General features: G+C 43.6%; 1 protein-coding gene across 1 annotated transcript in view; it reads left to right on the plus strand.

Annotated features, from left to right (window-relative positions):
• PTPRT (protein tyrosine phosphatase receptor type T) overlaps positions 1–18,696 on the plus strand; it is a 1,015,836-nt gene that overhangs the window by 892,533 nt on the left and 104,607 nt on the right. Inside the window, exon 15 of the mRNA XM_087445249.1 lies at positions 12,456–12,601. Within this exon, the coding sequence (XP_087301375.1) occupies positions 12,456–12,601 (146 nt within the window). The remainder of the gene's footprint in view (positions 1–12,455; positions 12,602–18,696) is intronic.

An 18,696-nucleotide genomic window follows, 5' to 3' on the forward strand; every position in this document is an offset into this window, starting at 1 on the left:
GGATCTTGACTGTGGCATATACTAGCTATGTGGTCTTGAACATGTCTCTCACTTTCTCTGGTCTTCAGTTTCCTACACTGTAAAGTGGGGACGATACAAGATAAGGTGGTAACTTGACCAGAGCACAGTGCCTGGTGCCTAACAAATGCCCAGTGAGCATTAGCTATTCTCATTGTTGCTTTTTTCTTATTGCTGTTAAGTTACAAGGAGGAAGATGCTAGAGAAGCCTAAAGAAGGGCTTTCTAACAATGCTTCTCCAACAGTAGAACAGGTTGAATGTGAGGTCTCGCATCACAGGAGAATGGACCACCTCTTATCTAGGATGCCACAGGAGAAGTCAGGCTTCCCTGAGAGTTTCCCTGTGTTGGGGTACTATGATTTCCCCCCATGGCATGGAAGCAAGTGGCAGTGGTTCCAGGGCTCCCCCGTCACCTAAGACACTGGACCCACAGACACAAAGAGCTTGAAGCAGGAGACAGACATGGTATCCACGAAAAAACAAATGCAGACCAGACTTATCTTTCCATCAGCTGCAGTTTATGAGTGCACATTAAATTCAATTGCTTTCTTTAGGAGGCTAGTGTTGAGACCCGTCATTTCCAGCCCAGTGCCATCCATTCTGGCTCTCCCCAGGAGTGCAGACAGACCAGCCGCCTTCCTAGTGTACACTAATTAATTTATCTCATGCTTGTGATTTTTACGGCGCTTAAGTGCTGGAGCATTTCTGTTTATTGTTCTCCCTGCAAAGCATCTCACATTGCGTAAAGACCATGAATCTCCATTGCAAACGCCTTCTGTCTTGGGCTAAGGAACAGCCCGCCGGCTGCCTGTTGTCTTGCTGGCACTGCCTCTTACAGCCAAAGTAACATATCCACTCATTCATCCTTAATGACATTTTGACATTCCAATCAGTTCGTCGGATGTTCCTCATGCAAGACTTCTCCCGCACGGCCGGGCCAGGGTGCCAGGCCATTCTTGATGCATAATGCATGAGACCAATGCACCACCGTACCTCTGACAGACAGACACATCTGCTGTTTGCAGACTGCGTGTTCCTAACAGCCTTGGCTCTCCAAGTGATCCACAACGATGCCTTCACAGCCTTTTTCTTCTGCGCTTCCAGCTTGCCATGCTTGGAAGAAGCTAGTCCTGGTTCAGAAGCATATATGCAACAGTGCTATTTGGGGGGAAGTAAGAGTATATCAAGCCCCTGCCATAGTCAAAGGACTTAGAGAAGCTTTGCTTCTACTAAATTATGTGGAAGAAGGACCTATGACAAATATAACATCTTGAATTTCATTACCCTGCTACCAGTTAAAAATAATGATCCCAAAGACATTCTGATAACAATAATGGATATCAAAGAAGAAAGGAAAATTATCCTTAATACCTTCAATCTAACACATCAGCAAAGATATACTTTCTCATAATGGTAATCACAATGTAGACACAGTTTTATTTTCTAGTTTATTTTTTTAACAACGTAATCCAGTTAGCATTTTTCCGTGTTGTTACATAGTTTTCATTTTTAATGGCACTGCATCATTTTAATGGCTGCATAATATTCCATCCAGGGGATGCACCATAATTTATAGAACTGGTCCCCTGTTGTTAGACATTTATGAGGCTGTAACTGATCTTTTGCTATTCAAGAAAAGCAGCAGAGCAGGCGGAGGGAGGGAGCAGGGCTCTGCAGGCTGGAGAACCAGGGCTCAAATCCCACCTTCTCCCTTTACCTTTTTTATGAATTTAGGATTAACCCTTTTGGGCCTCAGATCCCCCATCTATAAAACAAAAGAAGTTGTCATCACCTTGTAGTGTTGCTGTGAGGATTAAGATGTTTTCCAGGTACCAAGAACGTGGTAGTATCTACTAAATGTTAAACTATTACATTCACATGTATATACCAGTGATTCTCAACCAGGACCAATCCTGGCCCCTGCTCCTACCCAGGGACATCAGGCAATGCCTCGAGACATTTTTGATCGCCACACCTGGGATTGGGGTAGCTACTGGTTCCTGGACGTAGATGCCAAGGATGCTGCTGAACATCCTGCAATACACAAGACAGCCCCACTCGACAAAGAATTACCCCACCCAAAATGTCAATAGTGCCAAGGATGAGAAGCCCTGGCACATGCGAAGCTGCGTTTTCCTGTGTTATCTACATAATATATGCATATTTCCTTTTTTATTATTATTTCCTTAGGATAAAGTACCAGGAAAATGGGAATTTTGGATGGAAGGGTTTATATTATTCCCATTAGAAGTTTTAGGAGTGGGGTGGGGTGGGGGATGGAAATAAGGTTTGAAGTGACTGATGGAGAAAAGACAGCAGATAAATGGTATGTGTTTCCCAGTGGGATGGGAGATGACATTCCATGCACTAGTAGTTCTCAAAGTATAGTCCCAGAATCGCCTAGAAACTTGGAAATGCAAGTTTCCAGGCCCTACCTCAGACTCACCAAATCAGGAGCTCTGAAGGTGGATCCCCACAGTCCCTGCTTGAACACACTCTCTAGGTGATTCGGGCACCCTCCAGTTCAAGAATCACTGCCATGCACCGTCTGCAGAAAAAGGCCAACTTGCAGAATAGTGAGGAGGACCTGCTGCAGTACAGACACTTTGTGCAGAAATAGGTTAAAAGAGTCAAGTCTAGAGCCAGCCCCCATGGCCTAGTGGTTCAAGTTCGGCGCTATCACTGCTGTGGCAGCCCGGGTTCGTTTCCTGGTTGCAGAACCACACCACCTGTCTGTCAGTTCCCATGTTCTGGCGGCGGCTCACACGGAAGAACTAGAAGGACTTACGACAAGGATACACAACCACGCACTGGGGCTTTGGGGAGAAAAGGAAAAAGAGGAAGATTGGCAACAGCTGTTAGCTCAGGGCAACTCTCTCCCTGAGGAAAAAAAAAAAAAAGGAGTCAAGTCTAAGTCATAGGGAGGCTTAAATATGGGACAGGGCAACAAAAAAGGAATTAAGTGTCATTCATTTATTCACTCATTCATTTAGTCAATAAACATTTTTAAAGCTTTTATGTTGTGCCAAGTGCTGAATAAGTGCTAGAGGAAATACTAATATGAACTAATATGAACTAAGTCATTATAAGGAGGGGTGATGAGAGTGGGCAGGCAAAGGACTAGGATACAAAACAGAAGTAAGGAATGTCCTATAAGGGAGAGATGAGGAAAGTCTGAGGGGCATTGCAGGAAGCAGAGCTAAGCTCAGCCTCAGCTCAGAAGAGGACATCCTGTATAGGGAGCCGCACTTCTGGAAGGGACCACCTGGTAGAGACCTTTCTGCATGCTGGAGAGGTGATGAGTCCCTGTCACTGGAGTTGGGCAGTCAGGAGCTGGATGTCCACTTGCTGGGGGTGTTGCAAAGGGTCTCCCAACTAGGGTGGGAGAACAACTTGGAGGACCCCAATGGCCTTTCCAGCCCAGAGAATCCAAGATTCTATCATCTGTAATGACCTTGAAACTGGGGATCAAAGCACAACTGGGAGAAAAGCATCTGCCCGGGTTTCTGGCTTGGTTTGTGGTCGTATGAGCAAAGTACAGATGAAGGAAGGAGGGCGCCGGGAGAAAGAGGAGCTGCCTCGGTTCCCTGGAGTGCTTGTCTCAGGGAGCAGATCAAACACAAAGCTAAAATAAAAATTAAAGCAAAGGAGAAGGGGGGAGAAATGGGAGAAAAAGAACTAACATTTGCTGAGTGTCTATTATAGACCAAAGACTGTGCTAGGGAATTAACATTTATTATTTCTAATAATCACAATAACTCTGTGAACTAGGGCTTATCAAATACCATCCTACAGATGAGGAGCTGAGTCTCACAGACTCATAGAGATGGAGACTCACTCGTGATTACACAGCTGGTTAGAACCAGGTGACTCTGGGCCCAAAGTCCATGGTATTCCACAGCACCAAGAACAGAGGGCTGTTCGCCCAGTCCAGGGGTTTAGAGCTCAGTGGCCTGAGAGCATTCAAGGCATGAAGAAACTGAGTTATAAAGAGGCTAAGTGTCCAAGGCCACATAGCTAGTAAATGATGCAGCCAGGATTTGAACCCAGGCAGTCTGGCCCCAGCGCCCACACCGTTCCCACTAGGCTCTGCTTCGAGGTCCAGGGGGTAATGTGTTCATGTGCTCAGTGGGAGGAGGTCCTTGCGTCTGTCTTAGGCCTTCTGCTGCACTGGTTCCCCCTGCCAGCTCCAGAGGATGGGCAGACTGGGTGGGACTCTGTCCTTAGTGGAAAGAGTACGTAGGAGAGCCCGTCCAGGCAAGGAAGAAAGAGAGCCAGCCACAGGCAGAAGAGAGAAGCAGAGGCAGACAGGTGGAGGCACAGACATGGAGAGCAGGACAGCAGAGAGACGGAGGTGAAAGAGGCAATGGCCGAGGTCCCTTGGCCTTTCAAACTGGGATGAGATCTGCTGCTGTTGCTGCTGTACTTTTGCCATTCTGATCGAAGCACTGAGGAGCCCCAAACTGGGTGATGGGAGTAGGGGAGGAAGGACCCACCAGCCATGTTTCAGAATTGGTAGTCAACAAAGATAATGAGCAGACAGGATGTGCATTGCCTGAAGGATGTGAGTGGGTGTGAATGTGAGCTTTCTGACTGCATGTGTCTATGCACGTATGTGTGAGTGTGTGTTTGCCTGGAGAGGAAGGGAGCCAGCTGAGAAAGTTTTGGGACAAAGGTAGGTATGTGTGGGTCCTTGGCTGAGCATGACATAACAAGGAATCTTAGAAAACATTCAGAAGTCTGACTGCCTGGGTTTGAATCCCAGCTCTATCTCTTAAAGCCTGGGTGACTTTTGGTGAATTATGTCAACTCTCTCTGCTTCACTCTATCTGTAAAATGGGGATAGAATACCACTAACCTCATAAAGTTACTTGGAGAATTAAAGAAGTTAATAAACTGTGTTTGTAAAAGCTTGAATAGTGCCTGGCGTGGAATAAGTGCTATAAAAATGTTTATTAAATAAATGAAATAAATTTAAGATTTATTGTTTCATGGTCATTGTGTTCACTTCCTAGGGCTGCCATAACAAAGTACCACAAACTGGATGGCTTAAAACAACCAAATTTATTCTCTCACAGTTCTGGAAGGTTGAAATCTGAAATCAAGGTGTCAGTGGGGTAATGCTCCCTCTGAGACTGGGTAGAATCCTTCCTTGCCTCTTCCTAGCTTCTGGGGGCGGCTGTCAACCGTTGGTGTTCCTTAGCTTGCAGCTGCATCACTCCACTCTCTGCCTCTGCCATCACATGGAGTTCTTCCTCTGTGTCCCTGCGCAAATTTCCCTTTTCTTATAAGGACACCAGTCATATTGGATTAGGACTCACCCTAATGACCTCATCTTAATTCATCTGTAAAGACCCTATTTCCAAATAAAGTCACATTCACAGGTACCAGAAGTTAGGACTTCGACATATCTTTTAGAGGGGACATAATTCAACCAATAAGAGTCATTTAAAAGGTATCAGTTCTTGCCGTGGTTCTTAGATGCCAACTCCTCCATGTAGTGAAATCAATACCCAGAGAGGAGAGATGGCACTTCCCTGGTAACTGGGTGAGCTATTTGGAGACCTTGGGCTGGCACTCAGGTCTTCTACTGCCTGACCCTCCATTCGCTGATGAAATATCATAGGGACTCTTCACTAATTCATACCAGCCGAAGAGTGGGTCCTCAACGTCAGGGTTCTTAACCTGTAGCATGCAGTAGAATTGCCTGGAAGGCTTATTGATCACCTGGAGCTTCTGATTCAGTAGGTCAGGAGTGGGGCCAGAGAAATTGCATTTCTAATACGTTCCCAGGTGAAGGTGATGCTGCTAGTCCGGAGACTACACTTGGAGAACCGCTGTTCCATATCGGTGGTGCTCAAGCTTGGTGGCGCTTTATAATCACCTGGAGAGCTTCTAAAAACCCTGATGCCCAGGCTGCACCCCAGACCAATTAAATTAGAATCTCATCAGTAATTTTTAAAGCTCCCCAAATGATTTGTGCAGCCAAGGTTGAGAGGCACGGCTCTAGAATACATCAAAGAATGTTTTTAGGGAAAAGCCATTCTTCAGGGCATCTGCTAGAGAGGACTCATATTTAATAAATAATGAGACCATTTAAATTAATATGGCTGTTTCCTGTATTTAAAAGATTACCAAAGAGCATTTACTGTGTGCTTACTGTGTACCACGCACCAGGGAACAATGCTTTGCTAGCCACATGCCATTTAATCTTCACAACTGCCTTCCAGGGGAGCACTAATGTTACCTGTATTCTACAGAGAGGAGGAAACTGACGTGCAGAGAGATGAGTAACTTGCAAGAGCTCACACAGCTAGTCTGAGATGGAGCCAGGTTTTGATGCCAGGCTGTCTGGCACCAAAGTCGGTGTGTTAACTGTTACGCCGTCCTGCCTCATGATGTAAGAGAAAGTGATGTGTTCTCCTTTAAATCCTGCACTAATCTATATCCTCATTTACACTATCAACTCTGATATGGGGTAGCCCAGCCTCTGCCTCAATTACAGTAATTCTGAGTTAGTGGGGTTTCGATTAATGAGGTGTTGCTGCATTCATAAGGGACTAGAATCACGTGTACCATGGACTGAATTTGCACTTCTAATTTCATCCGGAAAAGTGAGGTAGATGAATGTCCTGCGCTGGCAGGCAGAAAGCAGGGTTCAGTTCCTACGGCTTCCACCAATGTGCTGTGTGCCTTGGCTAAGCCCCTCCCCTGTCCAGGCCTCAGTTTCTTCGTCTATAAAATGAGAGGATGGTGCAGTTCCGTTACGGTTCTGATGACTGACTTTAATTAGAGACCCTATCATGTCAGCACAGAAGCATCCTGGCTTCAAAGAGTACAAGGCCAGCTTTTAAAAGGAGAGGAGTCTCAGCTGCGTGTTTTCCTTGTCCACCTCCCATGGGCATCTCTCTGGCTCCAGGGTTGCAGTCTTTGTGGTTTCCCAGGAAAGTCTGTCGAGAGATACCAACGGAGGATGGGCCAGGGGACGAGCTCTATGGGGAAAGGGAAGAGTGCCTGCTCAGTGTCTCCCCAGGAGAGTGGGCATGGCTCTTCACCTCCAGGGAAAATCCTATATAAAACCCCAAGACTCTCCCCAAATTGGCTGGGGCCTCCTATTTCCAGTCCAGAACAGAATCAAGCATTTTGCAGAATCCAGATGCTGGAATTTCCTACCACCTCTTTTCCAGGTGGTTTCTCAGTCTCTACTTGAACTCCTCCAATGATGGGGAGCTCATTACTTCCAAAATGCTAAACTGATAAGGGGTTATGTCTGGCTTTTTACTTTGTGATCTCTAACAGCTACTCGTACAAAGTAGATGCTCATTATATATTTTTTCCAACAAATTAATGAGCAAAGAGGAAGAAACTACTAACTTTTGGTGGGGAGACAAAGACTTCTAAGAGTAGAGGACATTTGACTTGGGCCATAAAAGGTAAAGAGAAGGTTGCCAAAGAATAAAAAAATGAGAAGGGCAATTCAAGCATTAGGCACTTCCAAAAGAGACGCAAGCAGTTCCACTTAGCTGGAAATTTCTTCCTTGTGTCAAGCCAACCTGGTTCTAATTCTGCCTGCTGGGGCCACACAGAGCCAGACATCAGATGTGTGAAGAGAGTATTCTTGAGTATTCCCTCTCTGTGAGAAATATCCCTGGTTGTTCCAGACACTCCCCCTCTCATAGCATAATTTCAGAACCCTTCACAGCCCCACATTCCTCTTGCCTGAGCCATTCCACCCGCCACTATCCCTTATAAAGGGCGGTGCTCAGAATGAGTCATAGGACTCACAGTCCGTATGGGCAGATCCCCTGCCACCTACCCACACTCAGCTAACAAGCAAAAGTCAGAGAGACCTCAGAGTGATCTGTTAGAAGAAAGAATGCCAAGTGCTGCAGCTGCATCACATCATCCCCACCTGTCAGAAGCAGTAAACCTCGGATTGCTATGTCTTAAAACATTTTTCGGCTCTAGAAATGTTCCTGCAGAAGAATAGACATGCTTATGCATGCTCTCTTTTTACCAGCTTTTAGTACCCGCTGCTGGTGAAACTGTGTGACCCAACTGGCAAGAATCTCAGAACAACTAGAGAAAAAATTCCAAGTTTGGGAAGTCACAAGTATTTGAGTCTTGAAGGATCTAAGGATTCCATGAGTTATGCGCCATTCCATGTATCTTGTGACTATTTTATGAGTTTTCTTAAACATTCTATAACTAGGCTATTCTGTGAGCTCTGAGGGAAAAAAAAAATCTCTGACTTCTGTGAATATTCCATTAATTCTGCAAACGTCCCAAGAGTTTATGACAACCACAGGAAGGAAATGCTAAGTTATTCACCAAAAATATTCGTAAGTAGAAATATTCCAGATCACAAGCTAATTTCATGCAGGTTTTTCTTCCTCTTTCCTTGTATGTATCTTTTTTTAAAGTGGTTATAATTTGCAGTCAGAGTAGGATGACAATCTTTTCTACACTTCAAGTTGTAGACTTTTAAATATAATATTATGCGACAAATTTATTGAACAGAGGCTACGTGCCAGACACTCAGCAAGAAATTGGAGTAGGTGCAGGAAGTCAAAAGCCCTTCACCTAAGAGGTTCTTGCCCTAGTGAGTGGGAGAGTTTAATCTCTGCCATTGGACTAGTCAAGTGCTTACTGACATGGGAACAAGGCCTTCCCTGATCTCCCAATAGGATTCAAACCAGCTATTTGCTCTCTTACAGCTCCACGTATTTCTCCTTCTTGGCTTCCCTCACTTTTGCCATTTTATATTTATTTCTGTATTTATCCGTTAGTGCCTGTCTTGGCCATCAGTCTCTGTGTTCTGTGAAGGTCAAGGTCATGTCTCGGTTTTGACATTATGATCTTCTTACATCTAGCAAAGACTGGTACATGTAGGTGTTCAATAAATATTTGTTCGATGGATGAGTCAACCAAGAAGAGAAAACTACAAATCTGTTTAGAGGAGCAAGAGGAAACCTCAAAGGAGATGTGACATTTGAATGCCACTGAGCCATGAAGGATGAGGGGGAGGTAGCCAGCAGAGAAGAATGGGGACACATTAAAGAATATAGCATATTGTGGAATGCTTGGGGAGGGATGCGAGGCAGTTGGTGTTTCCTAAAAGGAGATGTGTGTGGAAGATAAGGCTGAGTTGAAGTCTGGAGCCGTAGTCTGAGGGTCTTGTGTGCTCTACTCACAAGTTTCGGTTTTTCCTTCTCTTAAGGAAAAAAAGGGAGAGAGATCAATTAAACTCTGTGCCTATAGGAATGAATATGATTTTGTCTGTATTACTGAGAGGGCTTTTAATACTTAAATTTTGAATTCAGGTAGAATAAAGATAGATCCCAAAACTGTGGTTTTGTATTTTATTTCCTTCTACATCGTCTCCATTTCCACTTTGTAGCTGTGTTTACCTGTTGCTGAAACACTTGTCTATTCATTTTAAAATTATTGTATAGCATCATCATCACCATGAATATGTGGTGTCAACCATGGGCTGTCATACACCTGAGTTTTTACAACTCAGTTGCCCGATTTTTAAATATCTGTATATTTTGGAGAGGCTCAATTTTTCATTTTTTTCATCCGAGTGTTCAGAGCTACCCAAACATTTCTGTAAAATGCCATTTTTCATAGACACAGCAGGGCCTTATTTTTGTTATATTCCTTTGGAAACCAATGATTTGTGCCTAAGACAACGCTCTCCATATTACTTTAGCCTGAATGGAATGAGATTGGTTGGGAGTTCTCCCTCCAAGGAACTATCAAAGCCTCCGATACCTACTCATTTATAGTTTTAAAGTTAACTCTTTTATCAAATTTCCTTTTATTTCCTGCTGGGGTAATATGAGCAGAGCTCAGATAGAGGCAAAGGATCTGCTGTAGATCTTTTCAAATTTATGATTAGGAAGGTCACATATACATTTTTAAACACACTCCTTTTTGATAATAAATGAAGGATAAAATTTCAAAATGTCATCAGTAGCAGAATTACCCATTTTTCTTTCACTGGTGTGCCCCTGCCCCCTGTCTGATTGCCTGCCCACGGTGAGAAAAGACTCAACTGATCCAGTGCTCCCTTTCTTGTTGTTTTTCTGTCTGCCCGGAATAGTTTCACTCGTGGAACAGAATGCCTGTGGCCAGAGCATTATAACAAAAGAGACATTTCTATTCCTGAGTGCCCTTCTTTCTGCAAGCCAATGAAAATTTAAAATAAAAGAATAAGAATTCCATTTTAGGCTGGGCATTTGTCTTTAAATTGTGACTAAAACGAGGGAGGCAAAAGCTCTTCTCTTCTTGGTGGGGATTTCCTGGATCCAGATTCACTTCCCATGCTTCTGCACTCTGCTCTCTGCTTATATGGCTAGATCTATCTGGACTCCATGCCTCTAGCTTCCAGTTGGGTTCAGCTAATGAGAGCCACTGTAGGAGGCCAGAGGGAGAGGGGAGGATGTAGTATGCCTCTGGTTCCCTCCCTGGGAGATCATGCAGGATTGGCTGAGTCTCTCAAGAGAAGGCCACTGCTTCTGTGCAAGTGGTCTCTTCTTCATGAGTCTCTCCTTTTGAGTTCTGGTTACTGCTTCCTCTGCTCGGCCCTCTGGACACACGAGTGGCAAACAGCCCTCCTGCCACTATATTATACCTTGGGTTTCCCTACAATCTTCTCACCTTTGTCAGTGGTTCTTTTACACATAAACACAAATTATCCTCATTTGAGTGTGCCATCTGTCGTTCTTCTGTGCGGTCTATACCTAGACCAAGGGACTCATGTGAAGGAAGATACTATCAAACTAGAATTGATCCTAGATCAACCCCTCTAAGATACTTGCAAGTCTAGTTTTGTCCTTTCATTTAATACCTCCTTTGACAGGGAGATCATTACCTAATGAAACTGCCTATGTCATGGTCAGGTGGGATCAACTTTGGGAAATTATTTCCTACATGGCGCTGAATTTTACCTCTCTGAGACATCTGTTCTTTCCATATGGAGATAGGAGTGACCAAGATTGAATTTGATGCCACCTCCTGTGAGGAATGGATCAGGAAACCTGGAAAAATTTACCCGCAAGATATGTAATGTGCAACCTATAGCCTTTCATATCATAACATAATATGATATAGGAACATAATAACTATATTTAGATGCATAAATGTTGGGAAAACTCAGAGGGACCATGTTGTTTTTTTAGAAATATTTGAAAAACTGTCATTTGCAAGAGGAGTTAGTTATATTTTTTTTATCTCTGAAGATAGATGTAAGACCAATTATTTAAAATTTAAGGGAAGTAGATTTCAAATCCATATGAGGGAGAACTTTTTAACCCTTCAGCTCCCTGGTGAGGTGTCAAAGTCTCCATCGCTTGATATAATCCAGGGATTTCACAGTGGGGCTGTTGGAGGGAGATTTGGACGTTGGAATGTAGTTGGACCAGTGGCGACGATATAAAAACAAGAATAGCAGTTGCCACGTGTTGAATGTTCACTATGTGCCAGGCACTGTGCTCTGAGTGTTTCACACGTTATCTCATTTAATCCTTACAACCATATGAGGTTGATTCTGCTGTTTGCCACAGTATACAGAGGAAGAGTTCAGAACTTAAAGAGGTTAAAGAACTGCTGGTCATGCAGCCAGCAGGTAGCGGAGGTAGGATATGAACCCAGGTCTGCCTGACACCAGAACTGATGGTTTTAACCTCCAATGGATGGTGTCAGAATAACCTGGGGAACTTGGTGATTATGCAAATATACAGGCTCTGTCCTACCTCCATGAGCTTGGGCGTCTGTATGTTTTCTTCAGCTCTCCAAATGATTCTAATTTTCACCAGAGTTTGATAACCACTGCTCTAAACTGGTATTGTTATAAATGCCCATCTGGTTCTGAGGGTCTGTTATTCCTATAGGAATAGCCATGCATAAAGTTCAGCTTTAACTTTTCTTCTTTTGAGCTACGGGACTAACTAACCTCCTCCCTCACCCACTAAACATCAGGCCCTACTTCAATCTGCCATTGTTTGGTGGGTTATTTCATGAGCTTAGTCCCTGAGAAAGGCCAGATTCCATTTTGAATTTCACTTAGAGCCATGGGAACAGAAAGATCAATCTGGCCTCTTTCTCCCTTTGAGAGGAGAGTAAGGGAAGTGTCATGCAAGTCTCATTGATTTCCCAGTTTAAGCTCAAGTAAAGAACACACCCATTGCTGGGGATGAGGCAGAATGAGTCTCATATTTCTGAGTAAATGGAAGCCACAACAGTCTCAGGAGGACTTAGGTTTATTCCATGTTGACACTGGAGGAACCACATTAACTTTATTCCTGGAGAATGAACCAAGTTTGAGAGTCGAGGATGATGGGTGGGGAAGGAGAGCAATCTGATCTTCCCAATGCTTTAATGCAACTGGCACCATCTGACTGTGATTTTTCCCCTTGCACATGTCCCAAAGGAAGCTGGCCAAGAAGCAGAAGGAGACACAGAGTGGAGCCCAGAGGGAGATGGGTCCTGTTGCCTCCGCCGACAAACCTACCACCAAGCTCAGCACCAGCCGCAACGATGAAGGCTTCTCTAGCTCTCAGGACATTAATGGATTCAGTAAGTTGAGCCAACTAAGGGGAGGGGGACATCTGTGGTTCAGCTTGACCCTGGTACCACTGCTGTGGACCCCTCACAGTGGTCAGGTGCTGTATGGTGTGGAGTCTGGATGCTTCCCTGGGATGGTCTGGGGATGAAGGTTCTCCCTAGCAAAGACCTGGGGCTACCCATCCTGAGGTGAAAAGGTGAATTTAAGAATATACCCCAAAGCCAGTGGAAATGGGGGAAAGCCATCTTAACTGCTTATGGACATAAATAGAGACAGGTTAAAACTAATCATAGTAGGGGAGATCTGCCCCGTGGCCTAGTGGTTACGTTCAGCATGCTCTGCTTCGGCGGCCCAGCTTCACGGGTTCAGTTCCCGGGTGCAGACCTACACCACTCATCGGCCATGCTGTGTAGCAACCCACATACAAAATAGAGGAAGATTGGCACTTCCTTTATTAGATATTAGCTCAGGGCCAGTCTGCCTCAAGCAAAAAGAGGAGGATTGGCAACAGGTGTTAGCTCAGGACCAATCTTCCTCAGCAAAAAACAAAACAAAACAAAACAAAAACACCAATAATAGTAAAAAAGATGGAGGAGTACATGATTATGCCCTTAAAGAGAAAAACATGCCGTATTGAATTGAGTGCCTTATAGTTTTCAAAGCAGTGTTTCATATAAGCCATGTAAAGTATATGAGTCATGGATTATTACTCTTTCTGTTTTGAGTGCGTAGGAAACTGAGGCTCAGAAAAGCAACTTCTCCAAAGACCCGTGGCTGATGAGTAACATATCCAGACCTGGAAGCCATGCCTCCCAAGCCTTGGCCTGTTCCAAGCTACAGCCCATGTTCCGAAGGGCATTTAGTCAAGAGAACCTGAGTCCTCATGCAGAGTTAATACAGGATGCCAAGCCAATAGAAGTGGCTAAGATTTCAGGGTTAGCCCTCGTCCAAAGGAGAACCTCAAGACTGGTAACCTAAAGGTACCTTGGTGATCAGACTCAAGAGATCTGACTTTTATTCTTATCTTTCTGTAAGTCAGTTCTTTCCTGGATTTAATAGAAATGCTAGATTCCCCAGCTTCTGCTCCAAATTGGGGAATGCAGGAAATCTAAAGGGATATGAGCATAGACAAATGTCCTCCACACCCTGTGCCAATGGCAAATGGAAGAAATCATATTTTGTAAAATTCACTTAGATGTGATCAATTTGGGATGATAGGGATCTAGGAGAGGGTGAAGAAAGTAAGGAAACAAATATTTATTAACCCCCTTCATCCTTACCGCCCTGTGAGATACTTACTATGATTGTTCCCATTTTATAGATAAGGTATCCGAGGCTTAGTGTGTTGGGATGACCTTCCCAGAGTGACGTAGCTAGTTCCTGATGGATCTAGGATCTGAAGGTAACTCAAACCCGTGATTCCTAACCTCAAGGGCAGCACAGAACCCATCTGAGGAAGTTTTCAAAATACACATATCTGGGCCCGGCACTTTACCGACTGAATCAAAATCTCTTGGAGGATGAGGGGTAGAGTGGGGACTCAGAGATGTGGATTTTGCAAAAGCCACGCAGGAGGTTCTTATAGGCACCCTGGTTAAGAAAGCTGAACTTGGAGGGAGGCAATGGCTATTTTCAAATACTGGCATGCTGCCTTGGGAAAGAGAGATTAGCTTCAAACCTATAAAAAGATTGAAAAAATAGTAAAATGAATACTCATATATCCTTTACCTAGATTCGCCAATTGTTCACATTTTGCAATATTTGCACTTTGTCTCTCTCTCTCTCTCGTTGTATCTATATATAACTTTCTGAACCACTTAGAAGTAAGTTGCAGGCATCGTGACATTCCACCTCCAGAGAATTCAGCATGTGTTTCCTAAGAACTAGGACAGCTCTTCAACATAACCACCATAAAACTATTCTACCCAAGAAATGTAACCTTGTTTAAATTATAAATATACCAGTTCATATTTGGATTTCCTCAATGGCCCTAAAATGTTCTTTATTATTATTATTTTTTAATCCAGGCTCCAATCAAGGTGCTCACATTATATTTGGTCATCATGTCTCTTCATCGCCTTTCATCTAGAATAGCCCTCCCACCTTTATTTTTTCTTTCAGGTTGCTGACATCTTTTAAAAGCCTAAGCCAGTTGTCCCGTAGATTGTTCCATGATCTGGATTCATCTGATTTTTTCATCATGATTACATTCAGGTTAAGCATTTTGGCAAAAATACTACATAGGTAATGTGTACTTCCCTTTGTATCGTATCAATAGACACACATTATCACTTTGCCCTTTATTGACGATGCTAAGTTTGAGCACTTCTTAAGGTTGAGTAATGGCTTTTAAGACAAAATCTAATGGTACATACAGATTAGTTCATGAGCAAATATTTAACTTCCGTTTTTCTCAAACAGCAGAGCAAGTTTGTAACCTGCCTAACCGTGAACCAGTCCTTTTTACATTCTCAACCCAGGTGAATTTCTGGGATTCGTACATTCCCTAGGGACCAGGAATAGGGGATATTGACATAGGCCAGGAGAAGCAGAAAGGAGTTGGCAAAGAAATGGACTTGGTTTGTCCTTAAAGAAAGGCTCATCCTGAGCTCCCTGAGCCTCTGGCTGTATTAACTTGTCACTGACTTTCCAGATTTTAGCCCAGGGGCAACGAAGTTCATTAGCAAGTCTAGCTGATGGAACATACTGGCCAAGTGGTACCCATTCACCCAAAACCTTTCTTGTAAGGCCAGCCTTGTGCGTACACTTTTTTCCATTTGTCAAACTATCCTGGGAGGACTCTGAATGCCAAAAAGATTATGGTCAAAGATGCATGACAATCATCTGAAATTGTAGATATTTGATCTTAAGCTTTCTGATCTCAAGTGAAAAGCTGGGTAATACCGATTTCTTGAATTGCAAGGGGAAACATCACTACCATTTTCCCCATGGGCTAACACTTAGACTCTTACGAGGAAAGTATCCAAGACTGAGGTAGATTAGCCAACCAGAGAGGAAGAGGAAGCATATCCAATAGAATCTAACTAGATGTTTAAAGTGCAGAGACAATCTTTCCAAATGATTGGTATATGTGTATTATATATATACACACAGAGATATATACACATATATACACTGACATATATATATGCACTCTTTTTAGTGATATTGCTTTTAAAAAGACAGAAAAAACAAATTTCAATTGACATTATGCATAATTATTAAGAAATTTTGCATTTTTTTGAATCAATGAATGTTTTAGGACTCTATGCATCTGGTGTCCTCAGGCTACAGCCACAAACATGCTCTAGGGATTCTTTTGAATGCCCTGGAACGCATCAGGTACCTTTTAAAATACCCTGTGGAACCACGGGGATGAGATTTGAGGCAAAAAAAAAAGTAAGTAATGCTTACACTGGAGATGTAGAAATTGCTTCTGAAATCACCCTGATGTATGTAAAATTGAATCTATTTTCGTGGTATTAGGGAAGTGACTGTCTGGCTTCTGCATCGGCATCTTTAGGAGGCCCTGAGATTATTTGCGAATGTTGAGGAAGCATTGAGAGAGGTGGAGCGCAAGAATAGATGTCACATAGGGAAAGATTGCAGAAGAACATGCCCTGAGCAATTATTTCATTATTGAACAGGTGGGCTCTTGCCTGATTCAAACTCTACGGATCCCTGTGTAGGTTTATTTTCAGGGATTTTCTGTTCCAAATTAACTACTAAGTTTGCAAGATCCCTTCAGTCAAGTCTTCCAATTTTGGGTAGGAACAATGGCCTCTGGGATGCAAGGTTGTTGGGGCTCTGTCGGGTATGGGCCATTGCTTTGGAGTGCTTTAGTATTCTTGAAAAAGGAGTGAATGTCACATTTTGGGGACAAACAATGCGCATTGTTTTCGGTTTAAAGAAATTCTGGCTTTTATTAAGTAATCTGATTTTGATCTTATTGCTCTGTGTACCTGATCGTTATTTTTTTCTGAGATCTTTCACTCACTGGGATCATTTGTGGGGTCTTTCTTTTGGTGCTTTCTTTTTATATCCACTCTTAAATCTTCTTTATATCTTTTGTTCATAGTGTCATCTTCTCCTTGTTCATTTTCAGTCCAAATCAAAATGCTTCGAAACAAATCCCCGTTGAATTCCTATAATATGGGGCTGGGTTGTCTGCCCTTCCCGTAACGGTGTTTGACAGACTCGCTTGCCCATTGGGCACCGTTAGTTAACGCTGTCTTCACTTTTATGCTTGAATCCTGCTGAGTGGGCCCATGTTGGTGGGTGAATGCCCTCCATCTCTAAGGGTCATCACACACTGGGCCTTCAAGCTCTCACTAAGAGCTTGCAAAGAGAAAGCAGGCATGGCTGAGGCCTGGGAGGTGAGATTCAATGCCCGTTTTCTCGGCACTTAGTACATGCCTGGCCCTATGGTGTGAGTCCTAGGCACAGTTTAGGGAGGGGGATAATTACAAAAACAAATAAAATGGGGCATTGTCTCACAAATAATAAATGTTTCCACTTGTTTGTTTTTCATGGTTTACAAAAGCCTTTTGCAAAACACTGAAGCCAGAGAGCCTTATTCCTGCACCATAAGATAGACAGTAGATTTATTATTCTCTCCATTCTACAGATGAGGAAACTGAGTTTCAGAGAGACTCCATGCCTCAACTCACACAGTCGTTGTGGAGTCACAATAAGGATCCATTTCTCCTGACATCAGTTGGGTTCTATCCACCTAGTTCTGCAAAGAATTGGGGAACATATCCAATAAAAGTACCTACAATAAGACAGCTGTAAGAGAAATAAATAATCAGGATCAGGAAAATGTAAATGACAAGAATGTCAAAACTAGGTTGTATTAAAATATAATTATATTATATTAAAATGTAGTGTAACCGTGCAGGCTAGTAACTTTCATATTCCAATTTACCTCTAAGCTTTCTAGTAGCAAAAGCCCAAGTAGGAAGATAACTTTTACTGGCACCCACTGTGTGGTAGATCTTATGTTTTAAGCCTCTTAAGAACCCTGTAAATTAGATATTACTCCCATTTTGTAAATAAGGAGACTTAGTTTCAGAGAACTAAAGTAAAGAAGTCCAAAGTCTCACACACAAAGAGTAGACATGGGATTGGAAGCTAAATAGTGTTATCTGACTCCAGAACCCGTGTTCCTACTCCTGTACCGTGAATGGTAGCCCACCACTCACCAGACTGCCTGAGAGAGGTCACTGATGGCTGGGAGAGAGGGAGAGCTCCACTCCCCTCACAATGGTCAGCCAGCTTTTCTACCATGTGGGCAGAAGCTGCCGCCACAGCTGTGTCCTGCATAGAAGTCTGGGGCTGGGCGCTGGCATGGAGTCAATCAGATTCCCATGAGGTGCCAGGCTGTGTGATAAGCATGTTCAAATATGGCATCTTAGTCCATCCTCACAGTAACCCTATACAGTTGGTGTGTTATTATCAAATCCATTTTACAGTTGAGGAAACTGGTGCTCTGAGGTGTTAAAAGATCTTCCTCAAGTCACATGAGGAATAGATAGTGAGATCTGGACCCCAAACAAGATGTTCTACTTTGAAAACCAAGCGTCATTGTCTTTCCTCTAACCTTTAGCTTTCTGTCTACCACAAAGCTAGGTGAAGGAGAGGAAGGAGATCAAGGGGAATAGCTTTGCTGTCTGGGAAGAGAGTGCCTTCTCTTGGTTCCTCTATCTACTTCAGAGCCCAAAACTCCTGCCACAGGGAGGCAGCTGCTGCCTCACAGGCAGGATCTGTGGGAATTGTCCCACCAGGAACCTCCTAAGAAGTGGGACTGTAGACCAGAGTGTCCCATCCTCAGGCATTCCTGAGCTGGACCAAGCCCTGGATAGATATACAGACAGAGGAGCAAGGAATGGCCCCTGTCTGCAGAGAGCTCACAGCCTGGCAAGGCAGACAAATGGTCCAACAACAAGCATCTTTGCAGAGCCCAACAAAGGCTGCAGTGGCAGCCTGCAAAAAGAGCCACAGGACCCTTCCCCTGACTTTGTACCTCCAATGTGACCAAAAATATATCTGCTAGCCAGCACACAGCAGCCTCAGGAGATATTTGCTGCTGATGAAGAGGGTGGGT

The sequence above is a fragment of the Ceratotherium simum genome, chromosome 21 (genome assembly GCF_057802395.1).
Source record: "Ceratotherium simum simum isolate JZ-2026a chromosome 21, ASM5780239v1, whole genome shotgun sequence".
In the NCBI taxonomy this organism is placed as follows: Eukaryota; Metazoa; Chordata; class Mammalia; order Perissodactyla; family Rhinocerotidae; genus Ceratotherium; species Ceratotherium simum.